Below are 19,297 nucleotides of genomic sequence, written 5' to 3' on the forward strand. Positions count from 1 at the left end.
GGCGGACGGGAAACGAGCGCAGCGGAGACAAAATTGGTCGAGGTTCTTGTTGATGTGGTCTGATTGTTGTGTGGGATTTTCTCAAAGATGAGGAGGAGTGGGAGGAAATGGGACAGTAATTCAATTGCACAGGCTGAGGATTGGCTATATCCCGGCATAGATACACTGGGTGTTTCTGCAATGCTCGTACCCATGTGCATCTTTGTGTTGCGTTTACTTGCAGGTAAAATTACACAGTCTCCATAATTAATGCTAATAAAAAAAAAAGCACAAGTCTCCTGCTGCCTTTTTAAAACTCTCCTGTCACTCAGGAGCAGGAAAACGTGTCTAATCCTCCTCCAAGCTGCCGCGGTGTCCCGTTTTCAAGGGGTTTGGACTGAAATGCATAACAAAAATAAGTGAAGTTTGACACCTTTTACTGGCTCTCACAATTTTACACACAGAAGTTAAAGCAAGGATTGTCCAGAAGCAGACTTTTATACACAGGAGGTCAGGGGATAATTGAACACAGCTCGAAACAATCAAGGTGGGGAGGACAATCAGACACAGGTGGGAAGACGAGAGGACAGGAAGTTAAGACAACAGAAACAAGACACAAGTGCTGTGTTTCTAAATGTCGTACTTCCCTTAGTGCACTAATAAATAGTGCTCTTACACGTCGGGACTCTTACTTGTGTCGTGCAGGAATTTTGACGGTGTAGTGTTGTTTCAGATCGCACACTGATGTTCTGCACTGACCGGAAAATCACCTCAACATGACCCACCAACATATCAGCAGCCTTATTTATTTTACCCAGAAATCAACAGTTTAACACACTCAATATACACATTGATTCTTCTGTCCAGCAGCAGCAGTGGAAAAGAAACACTTTTGTGTGGTGTTCAGGATCAGCTGCAGCTTCCTCAGACGCCCTCATTTGAAAAGTCTTTATGTCGGTGGCCCCGCCCCTTTAGGGTGGAAAGTGTCCAACGTTTCACACTTGTTCTTTGTACTGTTTCGAGTGCATCATCCTGGTACTTGTAGTTTGGTGCATGTTTCTGTACTTGACAGTGTGGACGCACTTACGCTCTTAAAATAGTGAGTGTTGCTGCACAAGTACGCCATTTGGATCACAACAAAGGAGAGTGTCAAAATAACAGGAAATGAACATGAAACCCTGAAAGGAAAGAGAGACATAACCGAATGAAAGGGAGACACGGAAAGACAGCTAAACAAGGAGAACACACGAAAGCGACAGGAAAAAACTGAAATGACAAAAACAAGCCACAAGGATGAACTGCGGCATGCGGTCGTGACGCTGTCGTGATGGTTTTGTCCCGAAGGCACTTGACTCGCAGGCTGCTGCACCCGCCGTTATCAGCACGTCCCCGCTGCAGTGTGAGAAATTCCCACCGCATTATGTTGGAGAAGCTGCCTCGCAGACCCTCGTGCTTATTTTAGCTCTGATCCCGAGGTCGGATCCTCTCGAGCTCTGTCGTGCTCGTTTTACTGCAAGCACAGTCACACCGTGGAATCTATCTTTTCCCACTTAAGTCTGCCGGTATTATACAGATGGGTTTAACTGATGGAAAAGTCGTGACTTAGCTGAGAATTATTTTATTTTGAAAATGGTCTCGGATACAGTTAAAATGTCGCTTTTCCTTGCAGGCAAATTGAGCGGCCTAAATTTAAAATGTGCTTTGTAACGGTAGATTTGTGTCATCTCATTAGCATGTCATTGGTGTAGTTCTGCAGTTCTGATTGTAAATTAGGAACAAGGTAGCTGCATGCCGCTGTGCCCTAATTTCTCTGAATAGCCATTACTCTGAAAGTCACAACAGCATCCGCCACATTTACGTAATAGATGTTGTAGAAATGTGATGAGAGTTTGATATGAAACCTGTTCCCCGTGTGCGGAACAAGAACAAAACTGCTACAGGACATATTGTGCTGGTTTAACCCTCCTTTTCAAAACATTTGTATGACATGTCATTTTAGCTCTTTCTTTGTATTTTCAATTACGCTAGCTGACCTGAAATCAGTGAGCTGTACCGTCTGAGCCCGTCTGGTGCCTGCAGCGGCTTCTTGCTTTTTACAATCAGCTGAGCCACCACAGAAGACGCCTTTCGTCTTCAGGTTTGTCTGAAACTTGATTCTTCACTCTTTGGTCAGAAGAAATCTTTGGATTTACTCGTATGCTCTGGATGTTACATTTTCAGATTGCACTTTAGTCCAGTTGTCTTCAGGTCTTTGTTTTCCAGCAACCAAAGACAGATTGTGGTCTCAATCGTGCAGATTTCGCCGACGTTAGCTTCCTCGTTCTTGATGACGGTACGTGGCTGGCCAGCAGTTCAGTCAGCGGAGAGCGTCATGATGTTAACTAACAGCAGTAACTTTGACATGATGTGTCACAACGTAACAGAGTTTCTTTTGGCTAAAAGCAAGCGTGAAGTATCAGAGTGGTGTTTTTGTTTTATTGTGCAGTGTAGCAACAACAAAGTATATGGTTCTCAAACTGGGGGTCGTGCGCCTACATATGGTCACAAGTTAAATCTGAGGAGTCTTAAAGGTCTACAGAAGAAGATAGAAATGAGATTGTATTTCACAGGTTTGTATTCATTCTTTGTCTGTTCTCTCATCTTGAGTGATTTTAACCTTTGAACAGTTATTTTAATGAAACTATCTGAAATTTGGGAGGGAAATCTCTTTGGTGAAACCTCTAATAAATGAATCAGATGAAAGACACTTCTTTTTCTTTTTTTTGGAAAGAATCATTTCACTTGTGGCAGAACGGTTGGAAAACACCTTTTAACTCCTTGGTAAAAAAAAAAGATTTGTATTTTATAAGCTTATTTGGTTTTTTTTTAAAGTGAAATCTTAATCTAAAAAGTTCATTGATGCTGCAGCTGTCAAATAAAAATAGTGAAGAAAAAACGACAATATTCAACCTCATATTTTTTACTTGATTAAATGTAGTTTGAAGTCAAACACTAAGCCTGACGACCGTTTATGTCAATCAGCATCCAGGAGCACCGAGCATTCAATGTAAGACTGTGAAAAACCGTGAATGAAATGGAGAACTGTTGGTCCAGAGCTCAACAGATCTCCATCCTCTGTTGTCCATTAAAAACACATCAGTGAGCCTCATCTCTGCTCTGGATGAACACGTTCCTTCATCAAACAATCATTGTAGTTCATTTAGATTTAATCTAGGTTACATTGTCCAACAATTTCCATCTGTTTCAGTAACATTTACTTGAAAAAAAACGACAGTAACCAACAGCTTTAAAAGTAATATAGTTACTCCCTCACGATAACTCGCATATTAATGTGCATTAGGATTCATGTAAAGCAGGATAACAAATAAACAATGTATTTTATAGAGTATGTTAACTGCTTCATACCTGTGTAACTACACACACACACACACACACACACACACACACACACACACACACACACTCGTTAACTAACCCCTTCTGCGGCGGGATTAACAGATTTAAACCCGGCCCCTGCTCGCGTTCTGAACAACAGCCATAATCTGCCACATTTATAATATTAAATTTTTTTCAGCCATGAATCAGGTCAGCTCATCTAATCCCCCCCTCCACCCTCCACCCTTCACTTCTCCCTTCTTGCGCCTCATGCTACAAATGGTCAGAAAGAAAAAAAACTGTAACTAATGGAATCTCATTTCCTGTCGTAAATATTGAAATCAAATGGAAACATTATTGAAAATACAGAACGAGCCGTGGACAGATTAAGGTTGAGGATTATTCCTGAATGCTCGTAAACCGAATGTTTTGTGTTTTGTCGGCGGTCGTTTGCTTCGGGAACGGTTGGACATAATCACACCGCGTGGAAGTGGCCTGTTGGGTGAGGTGGACTGACGTTTTTGGACAGTGGGGACTTCTTCAGAGTTTCATTGACAAAACGATTAATTGAGAAAATAACCAGCAAAGCAATCAAAAATGGAAATAATGGTTCAACCAAATGTCAGTGTGGTACTGGCCCAAATTTAATTGTCATGAAATATCTAAATATCTTCATCTTTAAAAGGCTCATTTGTTATGTTTTGTGTCGTTAAGAATAAGTCCCGCCCTGGTTTTAAAGAGACCCCGTTGGCTTTTTTTTTTTTTTTTTAACAGGTTAAACAGTAATAGATGGCCATGTTTCTTCATGAGGTACATTTGTTTTAAAACCAAAGGTAAAAGAAGTATTCAGATACTTAAAAGTACCAATACAGCAATGACAAAATACTGCATAACAAATAACTCCTGCATAAAACAATCCTACTTCAGTAATAAGTATTAGCAGCAAAATAAAGTTAAAATATTAAAGTAAAAGTTTGAGTTTGGCTCCTCTAACTGATATCTGATTATATGTGACATCATTAGATCCTTACTACTGAAGCATCAGTGTGTGTGTGTGCTGCATGTTACTGTTGTAGCTGCTGCAGGTGGAGCTTGTTTGAACTACTTTATATCCAGTTTTATATGCAGGGACAGCAGATAAATGTGAAGGGTCGTCAAATGATTACTGGGAGAGGAAAGACGAAAAAAACAAAGTTTGGATTTTGGACCAATATTAGATTTTTGCCGAGATATTTGGAACATTTGAACATTAATTGGAATGAAACCATGTGAGAAGTTTAACTGCACTCTGCTTTTATAAGACATGCAGGAGGCAAATATTTTGAAGGCCACCGGTTTAATCTTTAACAATGTGTTTTTGAAAAGATTCTTATGTCATCCAGTGTCAAATCTCCCTCTGAAATGTTACTAAAGCTGCTAAATAAATGTAGTTGAGTAGAAAGTACAATATTTCCCTCTGAAATGGAGATGAGAGTAACTAAAAAGAGGCATCAAATGGAAATACTCAAATATGTCTTCTTTTTTTTCCCCCACCACCGATTAAAACTGTTTAAAGGCTTCCCATTTTATTTTGACAGGGCTTTTCCCTGACGTGGGAGGTGGCTACTTCCTGCCGAGGCTCCAGGGGAAGCTGGGACTGTTTCTCGGCTTAACGGGCTTTCGACTCAGAGGACGCGACGTGCAGCGAGCCGGAGTCGCCACTCACTTTGTCGAGTCCAAGAAGGTGATACAACTCGGTGGACAAAAAAATTAAATAAACAGCTGTCAGTTCAATCCCTTAACCAGCTCAGGTTGGAGGGACGTTGGAGCTTTGGAAAGCCAGGAGCTGAGTCACCGGCTGCCTCACTCTTGTTCGTTGGTTCAAACATACATCGACTGGTCCAGAGGCCGGTTGTGTTTGTCTCGTTGTTGGCGTGAGGTCAGAGCCGTGGGCGGCAGAGTTCGTTTCAGGCCGTAACCTTGATTTTAGGACAGACGGGCAGCTGTTTGAAACAAGGCTGCAAACTTTTCACCTCTGTGGAAATAAGGGAAATGTCATCATCGTCAGGTCATTGGCAGCAAGATAAACTACACTTTGGTCATCACAACCTACAGAGTCGTGTTTCCTTGTCTGTTGAAGATAAAACTGCACGTGAACACGCCGCGTGTCAATGTGCTTACAAGACACATTTCTGGACTCCGTACACAGGAATGTCGTAATGCCTCATTTTCTTTGTGAATCCAAACTCAAAGACAAATTAGTCTTTGAATGTTTGACAAAATTTCACAGAAGAAGAAATGAGCTGCTGAAATTTGCAGTTTACATCAGCAGCTTCTTCTAAAAAAAAGTTTTTCCTCAGTGAGAACCAAGAATCCCCCAAATAATAAAAGACAGAATCAACAGTCAACGCAAGACAGACATGACAAGATTTGGAAGAATTTGTTTGCTCTCGTCATCAATAGATCTCAGACCTGGAGAAAGAGCTGGTGAACCTGAAGGCCGCGTCTGCTGAAGACGTCTCCAAAGTGCTGGACTCCTACCAGAACCAGGTTAGATGCAACTTAAAAAACTTCTCCAATACAACTTCACTAAACAATGTGTTGCCCGTCACACGTGTGTCCTCCCGATTGTCTCAACCCGCGTCTGTGCTCTTTGTCCACAGAGCAGTCTGGACTCTGACAAACCTTTCATCTTGGAAAAGCACATTTCTGATATTGACAGGTAGGCTCCCAATCAGTCACATAATCTGAATAATAAATCGTTTTTTTTTACTGAAAGAATAAGGCTGGATATTCTTGGATATCCCCCCCCCCCCAGGCTGTTCAGCTCCAGCAGTGTGGAGGGCATCATGCACAACCTGCAGGCTGACGGCTCCGAGTTCGCTAAGAAACAAGCTGAGGTGCGTCATCGACATGCAGCTGAATCATAACGCTGTCACTATTCATTCATTCATCCTCCCAAGACTGTACACAAATCTGCTAATGCTGCTGTAGAGGCTTGCTGACACACACACACAACCACACACACTTCCTGTTTACTGTCCATCCCTGTAAGAGCTCTGTTATCCCACCACCAGATCCCACACACAGAGCTGGACTGACGCCAGAGTGTAGAGCACGTTAGTAATTAGTAGTTACTCAGTTGAAGCACTTAACGAGGTTAGTCTCGCTGGCAGGACCAAAATCCATCCTGTGGGATTTCAGAGCTCAAAGGCAAACCAGGCTTTCACCAGTCAACAGATTTACCTTCAGGAGTCTAAAACGGACACTTTTAAGGATGTGACTTCTGTTTCTAACTCGGTCACCTAATGTATGTATATATAAACCAATGAGATCAAACCAGGAAAACATGGGGTATCACCTCCTTCTTATTGTTCCCCTCCTCATCACTCAGAAGCAATGGCAGTGCAACCCTTGTTACCAACAATTAACTGCTAATTATCTGCTCATGATTTGTTTTTATCAGCAAACATGTCATTAGTATCCTTTCAAGCCATGAAAATTGGAGCCCCTGGAGGTCAGCTCACGCATCAAATATTTATAAAAACCCACTTCCACCGCCGACTTCACTGTCCTGCCTTCAACATCAAAACACTTCAACATCGCTCTGTTTTGTTTTTTTCCATGATTGTGTCTTGTCATCGTCTTTCTGCTCAAAGTCTCTTTTAAAGACAAAAACTTTCCCGGTTTCACTTCCTTTGTCCAGATCCTGTCCAAAATGTCCCCCACGTCCCTGAAGATCACCCACAAGCAGCTGCAGGAGGGCGGCGCTCTGAGCCTGGAGGACGTGCTGGTGATGGAGTATCGGCTGAGCCAGGCCTGCATGGTAAAAAAAAAAACCAGCAGTGAGGTTTCACACCTTCAACAATCAGCTTTCATGAGAGTCGTTTTTTTTTTTTTTAAACTAATAATTAGTTGAAATTTTATTGTATTTATCACCATTTGAACTTGCGTTCACCTCCAAAGTTATAATGTCAGTGTCACGTATTTTCATCAGTCGTTCATGTTTAGTTCTGACTTGGGATGTCAGTAAAATCTAAACCGACGTCATGTTATGGGATTGTTTCTGTTGTGTTGCAGAGGGGCTGTGATTTCCATGAGGGTGTACGAGCCGGTAAGTTACCGCGGCACATGAGCAACTAAAGTGGAATAAGATGCAAATTAATTTTAGTCATGTAGCTTATTTTAATTTGGATTCCACATAGAACTGTAAAGGACTGAAATGCAATGAAAACTTTGGTTATGTTGATTTTAAGGGGCCGAGCGCAACCCAAGAGTCTTTGTTAGTTTCAGACAGACACAGTCGTCATTTTCCTGTCTAGCGTCCACGTTGATTAAATAGTAAATCTTCTTGTGCTCATATTTGTACCCACGGTCTTAAAATGAGGCGTGGTCAGGGGCATCGTTGGTGCATTGCTATCTTGAGAAAACGATTGCGCGACTGGTCAACAAAAATCAGTTTTTAAGCCAACAGTGCAGTATTTTACTGTTATTTTAAGTGTGCATTATTCAGACAGTAATATGCCCCTACGTGGGGAGGTGCACAATGTGTACACCTTCTCCTTATTACACACACACACAAGGACATGCAGCAGCCTGCAAACATGCAAAAATTTAGAAAGATTCTTATTGTGTACATCGATCTGCACATGAGCAGGTCTGTTTCCTCTGCAGAGAAAAGTTCTTTACTACTACTTGGCAAATCCACCGTTAATATAGCAATCCAAGGGGACCAAGAGCACTCGGCTCTGATTGGTTTATTTCATTTTTTACTTACCTATGATTATTTAAGACACTAAGTACAACCCCTTTGAACAATGCATCTCACTTTGTGCTCTGATTATCTGGCGTTTAACGAGCACAAGTGGACTTGGAGACGCCCGAAATGCACCGGTGTCACGCGCTGTAGACCGTGAGTTTGGATCGGTAAAATATAGCCCGAATTGTTCTTAAAGGATCGGTAAAAAAAAACATTCTTCCTCTGAGTACGAATTTACCAAAATATCCAGTATCCGCTGCGACTTTAAAGTATTTTGACTCAGCGTTCATTACCGGATTGTTGGTTATCGAAGGTCACGGATTAGTTATCGCTCCTCTCATCCGATTCTCGTTGTCATCTCCTCGTCATCGGAGTCCCTTTTCCAGGTCGTGACTCTCCGTGTGTTTTGCAGTGCTGGTTGACAAAGACCAGAACCCCAAGTGGAACCCCCCCACGCTGGAGGAGGTGTCTGACCAGAGCTTGGACCAGTGCTTCTCCTCGCTGGGTGACAAGGACCTGACTTTCTGACGAGCCGACTTCCTGCCCTCGAACACGCGCGCCACGTAAAGCCTTCTGTAACCGGCTGCTTCCTGTCAACACATCCCCACATGGTCAGTTATACTGCTGTGTGTGGGTCATGTACGGAAGTAGTTTGAATTTGTTACTACTTCTGTAAAATATCTTGTTTTTCTGGGGATATTTGACAGGAAAATCCAGACTGTTCCTCTGCAGATGAGGAAAAACAGACTTACTTTATAGACAGAAATCAAAAGTAGTAGCGGAAGAGGTAGCTAACAAACACCCAGAGTATCAGAGGTAAAGATGTTTGAAGTGAACGAGCTCTGCAGTGGAAGTAGAGTCTTTCCTAGATACAGCGGTAACTTTACTCTGCTGCAAATTCAAGCAGTTACATTAACAGGAGGCCAGACGAGGGGAGGGTGAGATCACTACTGAGTGCTTTATTACATTTCCTGTGGGTGTTTGTTGATGTGACTCTTTCTGATGCAGATGATGTATTATTGTCTTTTTTCTCTTATAAGTGGTGTGTTTAGTTCTTTTAGGATTAACACACGGATAAAGGGGAAAAAAAAAGGTGTTCCAACATGCAATCAATACTCCCGAACAAACAGCGGACGTCAGTATTGTATCAATATTTGTTCATGCAAATAGATGGTTGCATTTTACGAAACAAACGTGGTGTCAGTAGTCTGAAATGTGTGATACCGTGTGTGTTTTTATTTTCCTCTGATGAACATCCAGCATTTGTTCAGAGGGAATCAAACCACTCGTTCCGTAGCTGCATTATTTATGAGACAACCAGAGTCAGATTAGGCACCGATGGAGCAGATGGCATTAAAGAGAGGCGGTAACGTAAAATCTCCTGTGTTCCCAATGAGTGTCGAAACTACCCGGACACATCGTGTTTAAAAGAACTAGTTGTGAAAGTCTTTTTTTTTCCCTTTTTTTTTTTTTTTTTATGACCTACTTATAAAGCTGATAACTCTGCAAAGTGCCTTTTGTTATCAGCATGAAGAAGCACCGAGCAGCTGCTCCAACAAAAAGCGAGTCCAGCTGAACCGGTACTGTGAGTGGAGAAGGGCCTTCTGACGTCGGCGGCACGCCAACGCGTTCAACACGCCGCTCAGTCCACAACAGGATGACGTTTCAGTGTCACAATTTTGCCTAAAATGTAACGCGCCTCGGGGTTTAGCCAACGGAAATTACCCGCTTAGATTTTGGAAAAAGAAACGACAAGGTTGACGTTTGGGAAAAGATCAGGGTTTAGGGGGGGTGACGTAATGCAGGAAATGGAACGGCACAGAGGGAAAAGAGGAGGCCGTTGGGAAGATCAGTATTTTCCTCAGACGTCGGCTATTATGAAGACAAAACTCTACATGACTAAAATTACAATTTTTTTTTTGTTGTCTTAAAATCCAATGAAAAATGACCTTCCACGTCCTCTGACGTCACTGTAAACGTCGGCAAACACGTCGCAGCAAAATGTCCGTTCCGACGCCGTGAATGTCCGTTCGTGTGGGCTCCTCTCGTGTAAATGCTAAATACGACGGCAGCATCATTTCACACGCGCATGAGTCACAAACATAAATGTTGACACATAAGTCAAATACGGTACGTTATGCGAGTAGCTCACGATACTTTAAATAATTCCACGTCGCTTTCTCACAGACTTGAGCTCTGGTCTCCGGGGGGGGGGGGGGGAGGAAAGGTCCTAGCTTTGATCCTTCCAACCACCTCTGAATGACCTCCCTACCTGCACTTTATCACCCCTTATGCTTCGTCACATGACCTTCTCCTTCTCCTTGCGTGTACATTTCACGCCTGGCCGAGGAAAAGCGCGACACTGCCACGGTGTCTCCTCGTGGACTGAGAGTTGTATCACACGCTTTGCCTTGACACCTGACTGAACCGGTACCACTGATTGATCGAGCTTTCCATCTGAAGAGGTCAACTTATTCCCGCTCAGAAATTACGAGTCTGTCTTTAGATTTCTCTTCTGAACCTCCGCGTCTGTTTCGGTCTTCCCTACCTGCTTCACATTCACGCGGTCTCACCCGGTAACGCTCGTTTCTTAAGCGGGCCTTAAAGCTCCGTCGCGGCGGCACAACGCAGTCTCCGCGACGATGGAGCACACAGGACGACTCGACTCCACTCACCGTCGACAATAAACTGCCGTACACAGCGAGAACACAGTCTGATAAACCGATAAACCCTCGCGCTTTATGACCTCCATCTGCTTTTCAAACGGACGCTGGCCAGCGGTCGTTTGTAAATCCTTCTGTTTGTCCTTCGTGCAGCCGAACTCATGACCGCACGTCATGTTTGCCGGGTACTTTAAACAAACAGTGTTGAGTCCATGTGTAACACTAATATGTCGAAGTATGAACGCGGACCTAACAACTGCAAAACCCAAAAAGTTGTTCTGAAGTCGTGATTTAAAAAGAAATGACGAAACATTTCAACGATAGAAGGCATGAATCTGATTTATTGGCATCATCAGTTTTTACACAGACTGTATGTACAGTTTGAACGTTAAGCGTATTATACTACAGGGATGTGGAAAAGTCACTCATTGTACGTCATTTTATGATGAATTATTCACAGGCTGACATGTTTTATCCCACGAAGCTGCTTCCTGGAAGGTTATTTTTTTGGTCTCGTGTTCGGTCAACGTTCGTCAGGCTACTTGTGTTTTTCTTTATAAAGTTGACTCTTGTTTTTCTGCTTTAGCCCCGCCCCTCTCTAGCTGCTGTTTCTTGTATCACTCCCTTTGTCTATTGAACCTGCAGTGATTAGTTGATCGACAGAAAATGAGCTGCCAACTATTTTGATCAGTGATTATTATTTTTTGATATTTGTTTTATGAAAAAAAATGCTACAAATTCTCTGATTCCAATTTCTAAATGTGATTTTCTTCCTCTGGTTCCTTTAGTCCTCCATGATAATAAACTGAATACCTTTTGGTTGGAAACACTGGTCAACATTTTTCTCCATTTCCTGCCATTTTAAAATCCAATTAACCAATCAATTAATTAAGAAAATTTCCAGCAGGTTGAACGATGATGAAAACGATCATTATTTGCAGCCTTAAATTTAAGAAGTTGAAATGAAGATGCTGTTGGTTCCAGCTTCTTAAATGTCGGGATATGAAGCTTTTCTTTGCCATAAAGTCATTTGAGCGTATTTGGGTTTTGACTGTTAGTTGAATAAAGCACCTAATTGAAGTGGACAACCCTGAACTGCAAGGAAATTTTTGTATTATTATTTTCTGACATTTTATAGACAAGACGGTGACTTAAAAAAAAATACTTGACTCCTTCATCGATAATGAAAATAGTAAGTAGTTGCAGCAATAATTTAAAACTGTACCAATGGGCACTACGGCTTTCCACAGTTTCCATTTCCACCTCCGTCTACACCTGCTGCTATCTGATAACCTAAAACGGGTGACCTTCAAAAACAACAACTCATATTTCTAAAAGAAAGCGTCAACTGGAAGACAAATGTTCCAACTGGATCAAATTTTCAAGTCTCTTCTGGCTGTCTAATGAAGGAAAATCGAACACACTGGACCTGACCTTTGTGCATTTGTAAACACCGACGATTCCAGGATTTGGAAAAATTCTACTTTTCTGTGACATCACACTAGAAATGCCACACGAGGAGCTGTTAAGCCTGACATCAGCTTTATGGCATCATCTTCGACGTGTAGCCGAAGAAACGGATTGCCATCGCCTGCTTTGTAACCGGTACTCGTAACTAGTACGTTAAAATCACCATGTGGACTAAAAAGACTCGTGAACTGACCGACCTCTGGCTGTCCCGTTCTCGTCACACTGCCATCAGTTTGTTGTTATTTCGAGCATTAACACTGACAGACATGTGCGATTAACCTCTCGTTTTATCTGAAGCAAAACAATCTGATTAAGAATAAAAGAAATACGGCGTGAAGAGAACACCGCGATCTCTTAATCTTTAGTCTGGTCACAACATGTTTGGGAAGAGATTAATGTGTCCACACAACTCGGTGCAAATCACGTCTAATACGTTCATTTATAGAGTGATGGGTTCGGGCGTGTGTTTTTTTTGTTTTTGTTTTTTTTAGCACGTCATTACGGTTCTTTTGAGCAGCCCTTCGAACGATCATCACCCAGATCACAGAAGCTAAACAACTTGTAAACTGTGGCTTTGAAATGCCACTCACTCTTTTACTGATGCTGCTCTGAACAGGTCAGCCTGCTGTCACAGCAAAGCCTGCAAAGCACCAATCAGTCCACGAGGAGACCGTGTCAGTGTCACGTTTTGCCTCGACTCGGCATGACAAGTACATGACTGGGGTCAGCGGAGGTCAAAGTAGAGGGATAAAGTCCAAATAGTGAGGTCAGTTTGGGGTCGTAGGATGGAACTGACCCTGTAATTTAGCTTACGTAACGTATGTTAAGTAACTTACATGACATATTTAGCATTATTTATGTGAAATTACTTATTCTAACCCAAACTATGATGTTTGCCTGAACCTCTAACCATGTGTTTTTTTTTGTTGCTTAAACCTAAGGCACCTCACTTTTCACACCGAGGCGAGGAAAATGTGACACTGACACACTGCAGCGCTTCCGTTTCAAGGGAAATACGTGACTTTTACATGTATTTTACTGTACTGACGAGAAACACTGTTACGGTTACCAGAGACTTGGGGAGAAGGCAAGTGGTGACGATACCCTGCCACTTACTTTTATGGCTTTTTAGCTGAAGGTTACTGGTTCTGGCTTTTTATGGTCATTTTATGACAACATTATTCCAAGCTGTTATCGCTGCAAATAGTTGTGTGGCAGTTAAAGCGTCCTCACCATGGCTCTTTTGATTTGAATTTTGGGGAAATCCCACTGACCTCTGTACCAAAGACCAGACCTGTGTAATGCCTCTTTAAATGTAAGTCCAACAGAGTAAAACAATTCACGAGGCCTCTTAACTGAGCTCATAGTAACATTCATTAAGGACTTTGGCGGTTCTGAACCCCTGCTCCAAATATATCAGCCCTGTCCCCTGGAGTGTCACTGCCTTCTGTTATCGAGCAGCACTACACTGTTTTAATAAGTCATGCTGGACTGAAATGTCACAGGGTTTCTAGGTTTGCATATTTGTGCAAAGGGGAGATGGCAGTATTTCTCAGTTATACAATAACACAATGTGGACCAAAAAAAAAAAAACTAGGCCTACGACATTTTAGCCAAAGCCAAGTGATTTTTTTTTTTTTTTTGCTTTGTTTTTGTTTTTTTAAACTATAGTTCTATTAACGAGCCAAATACTTTTCAAAAGTGTGTCAACCCTTTATCGTGCCCTGGTTTCTCTGCGGTTGAAAGACCAGCGGACTTCGAATGGTTCAAGTCCTGACAGTTGCCAAACTGCGACTTGTGTACAGAGAATATATCCTGGAGGGCAGGAAATGCACCATTAGTACATAATTTCCGGGACCCATTTTGAGGACGTTGCCTGTTGGATGGAGGGCTGCGGTCAGTGCTGCCTAATGGCAGTGGGATAAGCTCCAGATGATGCTCCTTGTGGCTCTGCAACGGGATCTCCAGGGGAGGCCGTAAAGAGAGAGGGCTTTGGCCGTTTATCAGACAGCTGGGTGTGTGTGTCTGACCTGCTGATACCAGTAAGGGTTTTCAAGTGAGAGCCTTCACCAAATGAAGGAATCTATTAATACCTTCCTTCGTAAGAGGACGGAATCTTGGCCCTGGGACAACATCAGCGGACGGGGTAAACTTTCACTGGCGAGTAGGGACATCCTGATTCCAGGATTTCTTTCTTTGAGTGGGACCACAGAGATCCAGCACCTACTGCGAAACAGAGGGGACAAATAAGGACTGAGACAGGTGATATCCAACTGAAGACGCTCTGCTTCAGCAAGGTTCCAGCTCTGATCCAAATAATCACAGAAACGTGAGGATCAGATAGCTTTGGTCACTTTGGAGGAGTTTTTGTTTTTAGGCTCAATCCCAGAATAATCCAACCCAGAAGGTCAAAACTGAATCACTGACAGCTCATTCATCCTCCCGCCTACAGCAGGTGGATGCTTGAATGACAGTGTTGGCCTTGTCACACCCCAGGTGGCGAGGTCAAAGCGGTATCGGCTTGGCCCGGCCTTTCCACTGCGGCACTCCCTCCCCCGCATCATGGCGCGTCGCATTCAATGTAAGGGATGTCGCTGTAGCGGCGGTCTACCTCCACCCACTGCTGCACGGCCCGGGCCACGATCTCCTCCGACAGCTTCTGGGCGTACTCCAGCAGCACCGGGTTGACCTGAGGGGAGTTGTCCGCCGAGCCCACCTCCGAGTGGACCAGGTAGGCCTTCTCGCCCCTCGGCCCTTTTCCCTGCACCTTCTCGGTGGAGTTTGCATTCTGGGTAGCGGAGTCGCTCCTCTTGGATTTGACGCACCCCATACTCTGAAGGATGTCGCATTGATTCACTGTAAGGCGGGAGAGAGGCGCGGTGGCAGGAAAGCGCCGAAGTCTTTGGTCAGATTTCTACCGCACAAGTTTTCATCTGGACTCCAGAGGTGAAAGGTTGTCCGGACTTTTTCCTGCTGCTGTCATCCACTTCCACTCTCATACATATCTGCGTGCTGGCACGCGTGATAACCAAGGGGGCGGTGTTACACAGCGGAAGTTGGTGATTTTGAGGGCGCTGGGGGGCGACTGGCTAGGAGGCCCATCCCTGTGTGGGTCTAGGCTGCGTTGAAACAGACAGTCCAGCTCCTTCGCTGACCAGAACTCATCCCTTCCTCAACTGCAGAGAGAAAGAGAGTGGAAAGAGATACGGGGGGGGGGGGGGGGGGGATTTCAGTGATTTATTTTCAGCATGAAAATACCAGATGTCAGGGAACGAGGAAGGGATTGTGAACGATTTTCACCAGGGGCAACTGCGTGACCCGGCCTCCAGCGGCTGGCTCGAGTTCAAGGGCCCTCACCTCACCTCTCTGCACGGTCATCATTTCTAAACACTCCCCTGCACATCCAGCGTGTTACTCATCCCTCCTCTCCCCTCCCCTCCCCTCCCCTCTACCTCAGAGTGTTTTATGACTCAATCTCTCGCCCTATTTTGTGTAGCGTGGCACAGGGACGTCTGTGTCCGGCCTGAGCACGCTGATGCTGTTTGGTTGTAAGCCCCGTGTCTCCCATCTGTTCCGCTAACCGAGCCTCGCCTGCCTTGATTCACAGTGACAGCTCCTTTTCTGGGACTAACAGGCCTCGGTGCACAGGCGGACATGTGCTTCATTCAGAAAGCCTTAATGCTACACCCAGGGGCGTGAATGATTTATGCAGAGGGGAGTCTCCCTGTGAGTAAAACAACATTTGGAGGTGCAGACATCAACACAGGAATCTGAACCTTGTCACCAAATCCTCTGCCACAACTGACATCGTGGCAATGAGCTTAAATTGTCGTAAATGTGCCTAGAATGTGCATCAAACTGCAAAAGCGTCCGTTAGGTGTCAGACAGACACATGGCAGCTGGATTAAAACCTGAGAACTGATTTATTGGAACAACACAGAGTGGAGCTTTAGTGCAAGAAAAGAAATCTCTGCAAACATGAGAGTATAATGAAAATGTGAACAGATTGTGATCCAGTAGAGTTGTACATACTTTTAACAGACTGTGGCAGATTTTTCTCCATTCCACTGAAAAAAAAATTGTAATCTGGAGGAAGAAGAAATAACCCAAGGTCGTACAAGTAAACAATAATCCGGACATCATCTGGTGTGGACCCGGCTCCTCTGCTCTCTCTCCCAGCTCTTCAAACAGCATCCGAGCGCTCTGAACTTGAACGTTATTGATTGTGTGCAGCCTGTAAACAAACAAAAATTATCTCCCAACTTGCTGCTGTCGCTGGGATTCAGGATGAAGCGCCCGGTGCCACATTTTCCAAAATAATATCTAAAAATAAATCCCAGGCTGGCGGAGCAGGCGGCGGCAGACGAGGAGGAGGAGGAGGAGGAAGAAGAGGAAGAAGAGGAGGACGGTTTTCCCCCTGTTGCCTTCACGTCGGTCAACACCGAGTGGAGCTCCGCAGCAGAAGAGAGAGAATCAGAGGACTGGACTGACTTCAGCTCAGCGACACTCCACGGCAATTAACGAGCCGCAGCGGTGCCGCTGAGGAGAGCGAGTCCGGGCGCTGCGCACCGACGGCGGCTCTGCACCGGCGCGGCACAACCCTGCCACCTGGCGGCCACTGTGTGCGTAACATAGACCGCTGGGAAATAAACAATAAACCAATTACCAAGTGATCTGATGTGATCCACTGTATGTTCTTTAGAAGTGGGAAAAAATTTGAGCTTTTAATTCTGTAACTACCTTTATAAAATATTAAAACTGTAAAAGCAGCAATCCAGTTAATACTTCAGTAAAAGTGCTCATTATGTGGCAGAATCCTGTTGGTTATATTATTATATATTTGCCTATATTACTTCTTTTTACTTGTACTTAAGTGAGCAGTTATCCTACCCATTTTAAAAGAGTATTGCGGGTAGTCTACTTTTAGCCCCTCTCATAAACAAAATGAAGGAGGCTCTCCTGAAGCACAAGGAGGGCAGTAAAAAGGCTGCAGAGAGATTGGTCTTCACATCAGGCCCAGCTGGAGGAGCAGAGGGCAAAGACCAGAAAGATCGCAGCTGCCCAGAAAAAGACTGAGGATCTTCTGTCGGTGATGGAAACAGTAAAGGCCTCTTATCTCGCCCAGAACGACGAGAAGGAGGAAGAAAAGCGGAAGTTTGAGGCCGACCTGGAGCTTAAAGAAAAGCTGGAGGGTGACCACCTGGAATGGCAGCAGGAGAAAAACTCCCCGCTGCAGGAGATGGAAACATCAGCAGCTTCATGAACAGAAAGATGAAAACGACAACCTCACGACTGCTCTGAAGAAAACTGAGCAACAGCTGGAGAGTTACAGCACGGAGTGGAGAGGACAAGTCAACCCCCCCGTCAGGCCATAGAAGACCTCCAGCAGACTGAAAGAAAAGGAGCCGAAGTGGAAGGAGGCAGATGACATCCATGATGTCCCTGCTGGAAGACCTCCAGGGCAAGATTACTAAAAAAGAAAGAGGAAGTGCTACAGATTATTCTGTTAATGTCCCTATCCAGAATTCAGACACACACACACACACACACATACACACACACATACACACACGCACACACTTGTATATTTGTGAGGATTGACCAGTCTCAACCCTCAAACGGCAGTTTGTAAATCACTGTTTGAGAGTTGAGACTTGATTTCACACCAGAGAGGTGAGGTTAAAACATCTTCACTTCTCTGGTGTAAACTTGAAAGTCGTCCTCACAAAGATAAGAAGTACTCACACAACCATACACACACACACACACACACACACACACACACACACACACACACATACACATATCTGTGACACTAAAACACCTTAAGCTGTACCACTCTTGTCTTCATTTGGACATTCAAAACATGTAAATTAACAAATCAAATCAATGTCACAGCTGATGTTGACAGTTTTATAGTAAACTACACTAGTGTAATATCAGATGATTCTTTTTATATAAAAATCAGGGGACAAACACCGATGAGTTTGTAATAGAATTCTACAGTCTGCGAATTATGATCATCATCATTATTATCATAATTAATTTTCTCATCTTTCTTTGAAATCCATGCAAAAAGCAGTGCTGAACACTGTCTGCCAGTCCGACTGAAAAATATCGTTTTTTGTAAATATATTTTATTTGTTTTTTCATCATCTTTTTTTTTATTTGTTTACAACAACCCCAGTTGAGGGCGTTTCCGATTTTGTTTTTCATAACCTGCCACACGATGGCGGTCTCCTCTCATCTGCTACGACCTGGTTTAACCAACAAGGATTGTGACAAGTTCTGAATGAAGGATTTTGTTTATCGTTGTTAATTCTTTTTTTTTTTTTTTAAATCCCAGTTCTGGAAACATTGTATTTTGATTTTATATGATCCAATAATCTGATTTTGAAATGGAAACTTGACCGTAACAGACTACACAAATTATTGTCTTGACATGAAATTAATTACAAATTCTATTTTTCCTGACGGGGGAAATTTATTCCCACATCAAGGCAGAAACAGCAAAGATGCAAATAAAGAAATGTGATGGAGCTGTCAGGTGTCCTTTAGGGGAAAAGGGTGTAACTAAGAAAAACTATAAATAAAACCTGATCATCTTTATTTATTTAAAAGATGCATTAGATCACGTGTTGTTTTATTTTGTAAGGGTGATCTAAACCATTAATCATTGTGCACTATAAGAAGTGGCCACGCTCAGCACATGCCCACAGTCTCCATCCCTTTATGGTTTGACAGCGAAAAAAAAGTTTTCATGTCAGTCGGTTAAAATTCATTGTTGCCTGTCCAGCCAATCATAGTTTTTGACGACACAAAAAAGGGCAAAAGTTGGAGTATAAAAAGGTGCGCGCTAATAAAGTATGATGCCTGTCAGTGTGGGACATTAATCCAACCCCAGTTCAGTCGCGCATCAGCTCCAGCACTCACCACGGGGAATCTCTCTCTTTTAAAAAACAAACAAACAAACAAACTTCACACCGTAGAGACAATGCATCTGTCTCAGATTGCGCTGTATCTCAGCTTGCTCGTTGCTTTGGGTCCAGTAGTTCTGAGTGAACAAGAGACG

At 43.5% G+C, this 19,297-nt stretch overlaps 3 protein-coding genes across 3 annotated transcripts in view; 2 read left to right on the forward strand and 1 right to left on the reverse strand.

Annotated features, from left to right (window-relative positions):
- Positions 1 to 11,582, forward strand: part of hibch (3-hydroxyisobutyryl-CoA hydrolase) — a 23,749-nt gene extending 12,167 nt beyond the window's left edge. Inside the window, exons 8-14 of the mRNA XM_069154888.1 lie at positions 4,932 to 5,077; positions 5,797 to 5,883; positions 5,997 to 6,055; positions 6,152 to 6,233; positions 7,040 to 7,159; positions 7,414 to 7,447; positions 8,505 to 11,582. Of these exons, the coding sequence (XP_069010989.1) occupies positions 4,932 to 5,077; positions 5,797 to 5,883; positions 5,997 to 6,055; positions 6,152 to 6,233; positions 7,040 to 7,159; positions 7,414 to 7,447; positions 8,505 to 8,620 (644 nt within the window). The 3' untranslated portion in view covers positions 8,621 to 11,582. The remainder of the gene's footprint in view (positions 1 to 4,931; positions 5,078 to 5,796; positions 5,884 to 5,996; positions 6,056 to 6,151; positions 6,234 to 7,039; positions 7,160 to 7,413; positions 7,448 to 8,504) is intronic.
- cunh2orf88 (chromosome unknown C2orf88 homolog) lies at positions 11,077 to 16,788 on the reverse strand. The gene is made up of 2 exons (XM_069154889.1): positions 16,258 to 16,788; positions 11,077 to 15,401 (listed from the first exon to the last, which is right to left on the reverse strand). The coding sequence occupies exon 2, from the start codon at positions 15,053 to 15,055 to the stop codon at positions 14,786 to 14,788; it is 270 nt and encodes an 89-aa protein (XP_069010990.1). The 5' UTR covers positions 15,056 to 15,401; positions 16,258 to 16,788; the 3' UTR covers positions 11,077 to 14,785.
- A 2,330-nt stretch (positions 16,789 to 19,118) lies between these two features.
- Positions 19,119 to 19,297, forward strand: part of mstnb (myostatin b) — a 4,433-nt gene continuing 4,254 nt past the window's right edge. The window contains exon 1 of the mRNA XM_069154890.1: positions 19,119 to 19,297. This exon is cut by the window's right edge and continues 301 nt beyond it. Within this exon, the coding sequence (XP_069010991.1) occupies positions 19,220 to 19,297 (78 nt within the window). The 5' untranslated portion in view covers positions 19,119 to 19,219.

The sequence above is a fragment of the Embiotoca jacksoni genome, unplaced genomic scaffold (assembly GCF_022577435.1).
Source record: "Embiotoca jacksoni isolate LCO1_2020_lvr unplaced genomic scaffold, fEmbJac1.0.p SCAF_2, whole genome shotgun sequence".
NCBI lineage: Eukaryota > Metazoa > Chordata > Actinopteri > Embiotocidae > Embiotoca > Embiotoca jacksoni.

Bases quoted from the DNA above. Each gene is read 5' to 3' on its own strand.
- cunh2orf88 (XM_069154889.1), bottom strand. From the start codon at position 15,055: ATGGGGTGCGTCAAATCCAAGAGGAGCGACTCCGCTACCCAGAATGCA.